The following is a 10,678-nucleotide window of genomic DNA, read 5'->3' on the forward strand; positions in this document are numbered from 1 at the left end:
TTGTTTTAATCAACCCGTATATTATACAGGTCTCACAACTAGTTTTTGTAAATATAAGTAAATTCATTAGTACTACGATATGATTAGACACCTAATAGACCGGTCATCGCTAATTATATTAGGGTTAGAATTTAAAACAAAAAAACTATTCATTTACAAATAACTAGCAACAAGACTACGACAAAGTCACCTGTTTCCGATATGTTTTGCCACAAGCTAATATGTCAATTTGGTCGCTAAGTCCCTAATTAATTCCATCTCCAATTCCCTTGCTATTTTGGTAGATGATCTGTTGTTGGCTTTTAGCAATATTTTGCCAACAAAAATTTCCGTTGCTAATTCTTTTGTTGCTGGTACGTAAACAACATGTTAAGTGCTTTTTACAATACAATCATGTGTAATCGCACACCATGCACCTCCATAGAACCGATCCAGTTCCCACCATTCTAGGCATTGTGAGCTTGAGATAAGGTAGATGATCAATGCATGGAGCATCGTTGACCTTGGTGGAGAAGGTGATTATAACCATGGTTATAAGCACAAGATGATGATGAGATTTAAAAATTACGTTTTACGAATATAATATTTTAATATTTTTAAAAAACATATAGAGAATTCTTCAACTATTATAATCTAATGTACATATGAACAAAACATACAATATTTAATTTTTTAAAAACACTATCAATAAGTACATAATCAACCAACAAGTTCTATCAAATCCAAAGGAACGACCTTTCTAATTTATTATATTATTAAATTAATGGTACTTTGATCCATAGACCCGTCGCCTTCATCATTCCTCTTGTCTTCAAGTTCATCTTTGAGTCATCTTCAACTTGTTAAAAAAATAATAAATTAAATCTTTTTATATTTAAAAAAAATCAAATTAAAAAATGTTTTTCTTAACAAAAATAATTCTTTGAAATAAAATAAAATATTATCAAGCTGCTAATATAAATTGGATATTTGTATTCATATGCAAGTGGCATGTAATGTGTGCTTATAAGGTAATCAATCCTTTTATTAATCATTCATATACGATAATTTGTTAAAGCTCTCTTACTTGAACTTATTGCAACTATTATATCCAAATTTTGCTCACACGTTATGCCTAAACACCAAAAACCAATACCTAAGGATATGCATGGTCTCCAACTCGCCATGTGTCGAGAGGTTACTACTATAGTATGATACTATTTGTAACATCAAAAACTCAAAGGCATACAATAGCATAAAGTTAGAATCAATATAGACTTTGTTGGAATGCATAATCTAGGTTACTTCTGAGCTGATTACAATATGATGTTTGATGAGATCACTAAAATAACTAAACGTATATTTAAATTAGATTAATAATAAAATAAGTTATAATTTAAAAATTAACTTTTTCATCTATTTTGCTGACAAAACAACCTTGATACGAGATATAATCAAGTTATAGATGTGGAGTGGGATAGTCTTAATATTATTATTTCTTACCATCCACTCAATCGCGCAAACAAACTTTATTCCCGCATTACTTATGACAATTAAAATATAATTGCAAACTCTTAAATAACCATATTTTATGTGGATGGAGCATGTTAGAGATTATGTAACTATGTTTTAAGTTAATGCTAATATATATATATATATATATATATATATATATATATATATATATATATATATATATATATATATATATATATATATATATATATATATATATATATATATATATATATATATGGTCTGGTTTGTGTGACTCCCTTTAAAGTGAGAAATCGTGATAACACTTTAAAAAAAATCTAAAACAAAATACATATCATAAAATCGAGCATAATATTATATCTGGGAGAAAAAATAAATTTTGCATCATTAAATTTGAATCATTAATCATCAGTACTTCAATTTTAATAATGCAAAATTTTTTTTCCCAGACTTTTTTCTCTCGAATATAATATTATGCTCGATTTTATGATTTGTTTCTTTTTTTAGATTTTTTTTTTCAATTGTTTTAAGATATCATCACAAGTCCTCACTTTAAAAAGAGTAATCACCCGATATTATACTTAAGTTAGAGATTGTTTTTTTCAGGTACAAGTGTCACCAAAGGTCTTGTTAGTTTAGGTTTAATATCACCACATTGAATTTCAGGGGTTGTAGCAACTAGAAAAGTAGGGTCATATTATAAACTTGTGACTAATGGGTACCAATTTTTCTTGACGTAATTAAGTGTTCTGTTTATTAACTCTATTGAGTGTGACCATAAACCTTTTCAAGATACACAAATGTTTTTTATAGTGATCATTGGTCACCCAACAACCGCCTTAATTTAATTTTAGCGTGACCATTATTATTATTTAGTCACAAAAAAATGTTTATTGAGACTTTAGACACATCGATTTAAGAAAATTATGGCCAAACATATTACAATTAATCATTTTGTCCATAAGTGTGGCTATATACTCTTTCCAAACACACAAACAAGTGATATTTACTAGTGACTATTGTTCATCCAATGTTCATACAAATATTTATTCACCGCACACTTTGCTATTATTTAGTTACAAAAAGGATTGTTTTGTGAGAGTCTACGATTTAAAGAATGCATGTCCAAAAGTACTTTGCAGAAACATGATTTTTTTTAAATATGTTTATCCTTTAACTTATAGCCACATAAATTTTTTTAAGAATAACTATCGACACCATTAAGACATAAATATGTATGTAAGTGTGACTATCGTATATAGTATCAACATAGACAATCAATCAAATGATTAATATAAGTGTAATATATATATATATATATATATATATATATATATATATATATATATATATATATATATATATATCGCTATTATTCACTTCACGACCCTTATAATTTGTTTTTACTGTGGCTTATGTTATCATTTAGACATATAAATATTGTTGATTGTGACTGTTATTTATAATTTATAGACAAATCTTATTTGTAGACACATTAATTTTAAGTATCGCTATTGTTTAACCTTTTGTCACATGAATTTATTTTTCCAATGATATTTGACATCACTTAGTCACATATACAAAGAAAAAAGGCAAAGTGACCATTGTTTATATATATATATATATATATATATATATATATATATATATATATATATATATATATATATATATATATATATATATATATATATATATATATATATATATATATATATATATATATATATATATATATATATAATGTTATAATCATCACCAATTAGTAATTACAACAAAGTTTTTTTTTTATTATGACATGACTAATGTTTCTCTAAATATACATGAAATGTTTGTAATTTTTGTTGTATTTAGCGTTCTATCAGAAAATTGAATGGACAGCTACATTTACAAATTGACATGAACCTTTTTGTTCAAATTGTGCAAAATAATTACATAAGTAAAATGATAAAACCTAAAAAATGAATGATATTTATAATAGTATAGGAAAAAATCGTTAATTTAAATACTAAAGACAAAAACGTATAAATGAAACACATGTAAAAAGAAAAATTAAATAGCATCCTACCTTTTGTTCTTCCTTATATTTCTACTTCTATAAAACAATGACATGTTTAATCCACTAATTCTCTCTCTTAATCTTCTTTCTTGATTTTGACACTAGGCGAATGTCCGCGCGTTGCTCATAAGCATCTATATAGTTGATGTCTTTATAAATATATGTTTTTTTAAATATAACAATAAAGTTGTTGTTAAATTTGATATAATAATTTGTATACTAAATTAATATAATATATTGATTATTTTGAATTATATGATAATATATACATCTATTATAACTGCATAATCTCAATTGTTTGAATGACTTATATCCGCGAGTTACAAATGAATAAAATTAAATATAATATATGATTTAATGTTATTTATAGTTGTTGCTATTGTTAATTATTTTTTTAAAATTTTTTTGCTTAATTTTTTAATTTCTGTCATTATAATTATTTAAAACATCAAACATTGTTTTTTGATTTGAAGGTAACAATATAATCATTTATATAGAGTTATTTTTAACTATTGTTATAGTAAGCTATTTTAAGCCACTTATTTAAAAACGTTTAATGATTATAAAAATATCTTTAGGAAATATTGTAGTTAAACTGAGATTACAATTTAGTTTTTGCATTTATCAATACAAGAGATCACTTTTAACTATTTATAAAATATTCTTTGGTTTTTAGGTGGAACTGAAATTTATATTTAAGTTGACATCGTAATATTATATTTAAATTAACAATTTAAGTATTTTACCAAATTGTTCAAAAGTTGTAACTTTAAACTGATAATGGTTTACATACAGCAACATATTAAATCTAATAAATTAAGTATAATATCTTAAAAGTTAAAGACATAATTTTATAAGTAGAAGTAAAGATATTATTTTAAAATTGAAATTTAATATATTTATGATTACACTTTAGGTTTGATATTTATTTAACATTACTAACCAACTTATAATCATTATTAGAAGGACACTACAATTAATCAATTTTACGTATTTACAAAATATTTTTTGACTTGTTTAAGTTAAACTAAAATTTATATTTAAGTTGACCCTGTAATGCTATATTCAAATTAATAATTTAAATATTTTATACAAATTGTTCCAAAATTATATCTTTAAAATGATAATGGTTTGCACCAACAATATATTAAAACTAATGAAATAAGTATAATATGTTAAAAGTTAAAAAAAAAAAAAAAACATAACTTTATAAGTAGAAGTAAATATATTATTTTAGTATTGAAATTTAGTTTATCTATGACTACATTATAGATTTGATATTTATTTAACATTATTAACCAACTTATAATTTTTATTAGAAAGAATTTGAAAAGTCATGGGAGTTTCAAATGAATGTGGTGAAAGAAAAAATGTTTCCTTTATAATATAGTAATATAGTATGATATATATATATATATATATATATATATATATATATATATATATATATATATATATATATATGTGAAAGAAGTCAGAGATAGGGGTAGAAGAAGTAGGTGGTGTAGATACCTTCCGAATTGGAGTTGTAGTAGGTGGTACTGAAGTAGCGCCAATATCATCTACTTTATTCTGAACTTGATCACCTTCACGAAGATCCTAATGTGTTCTGGATTCCAAAGCCTCCTAAACCATTGGAGATGGCAACATCGGTTTCTGAGCATCCTTCTTAACTTTCTTTTTCAGAGTCTTGACTACTTCAGAAGGAGCAGCTTTGCCCTTTCGCTTTGCACCCCTCTTCGGTCTGTTTGCCTTATCAATCACCTTTCGCAATTCTTCTGGCACATTGTACACACCAGAAACGAGAAGCTTGCAATACACATTTATGATCACATTATCATAAGTCACATTTGCAAGCATCACCTCCGGAATCAATCCCACAAATGTGAACTTAGTTGGGTCAGACATCATAAATGTCAACGTCTGAAGGATTGGAATCACAACAACAATAAAATCATCCGAAATTGGGACTTTCAAGTGAACCAATGCCCGTTTAACAATGATCAACCAAAAACGTGTAGATAAGATCATAGTGTTACGAGTAGAAGACGAAGTGCATTGAATGAGTTGTATCCAGAGGATGGAGCCATAGTCTAAATTAATGCCATGGTATAGGACATAGATAATTGTGCAAAAGAGCTTATTTGCACTATCTGAGCTTGCTACTCATTCCGAAAAGCTTTTAAATAATAATGTGAATAGCTCGTTCTACACTGGAGGAAGATCGGGCTTCCTAAACTTTGACAGTAATGAGATATCCCCAATATATCCCATCTGGTGAAACGTTTGGATGAGATCAGTTGATGAAATCGAGTCTGGATCAACAAGACCTTCAGATGAATCGAGCCCTAGCATCCTGCAGAAAAGAGATTTGTTGATCGAGGTCCTATTGGTGACAACCTCAAAGGTGATGAGATCATCAACCTGAATGTATGTTGCAGACAAGTACGCCTTAGAGAGATGAACTAGTGGAATAAATTATGCCATTTCAAAGCTTGTGCAAGTGGAGAATATTTCATACATTTGATCATCGGCTTCAGTGGTTTGTTGTATCGAGATGAGTCCAGATCAAGAATGAGATTTTGACCAGGCTTGAAGTTCAACATGATCACAGATGTTGATTGATCACCAAAAGAGGTTGTTTCAGTAGATCCGGTCATGATAGCAGTGAGGAAGACGATGAACAGTGGAGAGAGGAAAAGGTTTTTGCCTTTAGACGTTTGAATAATTTGTGAGTGGTAAGAGAAAATAAATCGTCGAAACCTTTATATACATCATGATAGGTGAGATAAAATAACGGCTTGACAGTTCCATATCCCAGTAAATCAACCTTGGGAGACGCGACAATTGTATGTGTCATGCGGCATGGTAACTGACACACGTGATGTCAGGAATTTGAATTATATGTGATTTATTTGAATCCTTATCCCCTAAAAACTGCCATTTTAGTTCTAACATTTTGGAATAATATGTCACTCCACCCCAACCTGTTCTTAGAATAACAGTAATTTACATGAGTTAGAACAAGAATTGGAAAAATCATAAAGATTTTTGTGTAAGAGTGTGCCAAAGAAAAAGAAGTACAGAAAAATAAATTTCAGGTATTTTGTGATGTCAAATAAAAAAGACATCAAATTCAAATGGATCCCATGCAACCATCTCATCCTTCTAAGTCAAGAGAGACTCGAAAGTACTTGTGTGGATTCCTACCGAATTACGATGATCTATTTATTAAGAAATAATGAAAGGCTTCTTTTAAGTAGGCTGCATGGATGGTTTAGGCTTCAATCAAATTCCAAAACTCAACATAAGTTCGAAAATTAGAGTGAAGTACTTGTTTGACCAGTGTAGCCATAAGAATAAGTATACTTTGGAAATTTCTATAAGTGACTGGATAATATTTAAATCTCAAGAAAAATAAAATTTGGATCTTTTGAGAAGAAACATCTTAGGTAGAGATCATTTCATAAAAATCACTGAAAAAGAAAAAAGAGATTTCACACTATAATGGTACAAACCAAAAGGTTTTAATCATTAATTCAATGGTGAAAATGCTAGAACATTTGATTGTTCACAGTTAATTTAAAAAAAGGTTTCAAATTTTTGGGTCTCACTCAAAATCATGGTGATAACGATTTCATGATCATCAACATAGAAGTTATATAACCATAAACCTCGGTAGTTAATGCTGAGAGTCTTAAGGCTTACGATTTATGAATACGAAGTTGATGGAGAAATAAGAAGTTGGTTCCGGAGGAGAAAATGTACCTCTACTATAAACTAGTGACAATGTAGTCAACTCTTAACTCTTTGTGAGAAGAGTAAGGTAGTTCATGACTTATGTGATTTTTCAGCCTGATTGGGAAGAAATGATTTGAATGAAAATTTCATTAAGGCTTCAAACATGGAGTCTTAGAGGCTTAGGACAACATGCAGGAGCATACTTCTAGGGATACTTAGCTAGGACATAGATTCGGAATTATACCTGCCCCATCACTTTGAATTGACATAACAAGAAATGACACTCAAATCATGAATGTATTATGAAAATAACATGGAAAAGAAAGAAAAATATTTTTGTAATTCTTGGATTTTATGAAAAAGATAAAACAGAAATAAACAAAATATTTTTGATTTTTAAATCTTCTGAAAATAAATAAAAGAAAAACAGAAAATAAAAAAATAAACAAACAAATAAAGAAAATAAATTCATAAGCAAAAAAATTAACAATGACTTCTTAATCATTCCGGAGCTCGGAATCAATCGGAAGACAATAAATGTACATAATATATAGAGACATTTTGAAACCCTGATGAACAGTAAAATCCGAACTATTCAAAAGCTCGGAAGGAGAATAGTAATTTTCGATTACGAAAGGGATTTCAGAACGGAGTAAACTTCTATCATTCTGAAACCTTGTAAAATATGATTGAACATAGCTTCAGGTAAGGCCTTTGTGGAGATATCAACCAACTGATCATAGGATCTAACAAAGTGTACTTCAACGTTTCCATCCTCAACGTGATCCATTATGAAATGATATTGCAGTGCTATATGTTTTTTCTTTGAGTATTGCATTGATTATGGCAGATTCTGATTACACTTTCTGAATCACAATAAAGTGGAATCCTCTTCATGTTGATCCCATAGTCACTTAGCTGATTCTGAATCCTTATAACTTGAGAAGTGCACGATGCAGCTGCAATGTATTCGACTTCTATAGTAGAAAGAGAGATACAGGTTTGCTTCTTCGATTGCCAACTAACAAGTTTTCCAACTAAAAACTGAGACCCCCTGATATTCTTTTACGATCGAGACCACATCCATCAAGATCAGCATCGGAATATGCTTGCATAAAGAATCTAGACTTGGAAGGATACCAAATTCCGAGAAAGGTGGTTCTTTTAAGATATCTGAATATATTCTTCACAGCAATCATATGAGGTTCACGTGGATTCGGCTGAAACCTAGCACAATAAGAAAATGCAAACATTATATCTGGAAAACTCGATGTTAGATACATTAAAGACCCAATCATTTGTCGATATAGAGTAATATATGTCTTCGACTTGTCCAAGGATGGTGTAAGCTTCATTCCGAAAGCCATTGGAACCTTGACTTTTGAATCTCCCACCATTCTGAATTTCGCAAGCAAGGTATTCGTGTAGGCTTCTTGGTTGATGAATATACCCTCTAAACTCTGTCTAATGTTTAAACCAAGGAAAAAGTTAATAGGACCCATAGAGCTCATTTTAGTTTCCATCAGTTTTTAGAATTTAACAGTTAATTTAGGATTAGTGGATCCGAAAATGATGTCATCAACATAAATCTAAATGATCATTAAGTGGTCACCATCTTTCTTGCAAAAGAAGGTTGGGTCAACTGACCCTTGTTTAAATTTTGATTGTTTCAGAAAACGAGTAAGGGTTTCATACCATGCCCTTGGAGCTTGTTTCAAACCATACACAACCTTATCCAACCATAACAATGATTTGGATACTTTGCATTTATGAAGCCAGGTGGTTGTTCCACATAGACAGTCTCCTCTAGTTCGCCGTTCAGAAACGCACACTTCACATATATTTGATAGACTTTAAAGTTTTTGTGAACGGTGTATGCAAGGGAAATACGAACATATTCCAGTCTTGTAACTGGTGCAAATGTCTACTCATAGTTTATACCTTCCTCCATGCTACATCCTTTCACAACAAATCATGTTTCATTGCAAATCATGTTGCCTTCCTTATCCATTTTGTTGCGAAACTCCCATTTCATTCCAACAAATGAAGCATCCTTCGGAGTAGGAACTAGTCTCCAAACCTTGTTTCTCTCAAATTTATTGAGTTCTTCCTGCATTACTTGACCGCAATCAGCATGATCAAGAGCAATCTTTACAGTTTTGGGTTCAATTTTAGAATTGAACAGACTAAACATGCAAAACTCCATTTTTGAAAATAATGCAGTTTGATTTGCCTTTTGTCATGTCCTTGTGAGAACTCATGAAGATGCTACTCTGATCACTTGAGATTTAGGACGATCTTTGGTCCATTTAGCAAATGGATGGTAGTTTAGATCAAAGGTTGGATTGAATTCAACATTCGCATCTTCGAATTCCGATTGTGCGTTGGAGTCATTATTTTCATTCCCCCTAGAAGTTTTCATGTGACACTTCATTCGGAACTGGATCCTCCCCGTGAACTGGAACATCAGGATTTGAGTTTGAAGAATTGCACTCCCCCTGGAATGGAGCATCAGAAGTTGCAGGTTGAGAACGTAGATCTGAAGCTTTTGGAATCAGTATTTCCTAAGAAGTTTCAATGTTCTTAGCAGCTTCATCAACAATTTTCATTAGCTCATCCCCTTGATGGTCCTTTACTTTTGATTCAGAAGAGATGGTTTTTTCAGGCTCATCAAACAGATTCAGAAATTCCTCATAGAGATTTGAAAGAGTAATTTTCATAGGATTCTTTGAAGTAAAGATCTCCTCATATTGACAACTGCTTTCTGAAACTTCTTCATATAGTTATCGTGAAAGGTGACATAATAGGTTTCTTCAATCTTTCTTGATTTTTTGTTCAGAACCCTATTTTCCTTCGAAGTTAAAAAATAGCCCAGAAAAATGCCCTCATCAGTTTTAGCATCGAATTTGGTCATTTTTGCTATAGAATTTAAAATGACGCACCTGGAAACAAACACATGGAAAAATTTGTCATCAGGTTTTCTTTTGTTCTGAATCTCATAAGGTGTAATCATGAATCTTTTTTAATGAATGAGCATTTTTGTGTGAAACAAGCAGCTGCGATGGCATCAACCCAAAAGTAAAATGGAAGAATAGCAAATGATAACATAGTCCTTGCAGCTTCGCAAAGAGAGCGGTTTTGTCATTCAACTACACCGTTCTATTGAGGAGTGTAAGGAGCAGAGAAGTTATGAGCTATCTCTTTGTTAGTTAAGAATTCTTCAAAATCTTGGTTTTTGAATTCCAAATAGTTGTCACTATGAATATTCCGAATGGGCTTTCGTAATTGAAGCTCTATCTGCTTGATGAAATCTTTCAGCTTCGGAGTGGCATCTGATTTCTGGTAATAAAGAACACGCAGGTAAATCGACAAAAATCATCAACAACAACAAAGATATATCTA

General features: G+C 30.1%; 1 protein-coding gene across 1 annotated transcript; it reads right to left on the reverse strand.

The window, feature by feature from the left end:
- Nucleotides 1–8,313: 8,313 nt before the first annotated feature.
- On the reverse strand, nt 8,314–8,787 carry LOC111891505 (uncharacterized mitochondrial protein AtMg00810-like). The gene has a single exon (XM_023887563.1). It carries the CDS (start codon nt 8,785–8,787, stop codon nt 8,314–8,316), a length of 474 nt encoding a protein of 157 aa, XP_023743331.1.
- Between the last annotated feature and the right edge of the window lie 1,891 nt (nt 8,788–10,678).

This window comes from Lactuca sativa, chromosome 4 (genome assembly GCF_002870075.4).
Source record: "Lactuca sativa cultivar Salinas chromosome 4, Lsat_Salinas_v11, whole genome shotgun sequence".
Classification (NCBI taxonomy): domain Eukaryota; kingdom Viridiplantae; phylum Streptophyta; class Magnoliopsida; order Asterales; family Asteraceae; genus Lactuca; species Lactuca sativa.

Excerpts from the sequence above, each read along its gene's own strand:
- LOC111891505 (XM_023887563.1), bottom strand. The coding sequence starts at position 8,787 with ATGAGCTCTATGGGTCCTATTAACTTTTTCCTTGGTTTAAACATTAGA.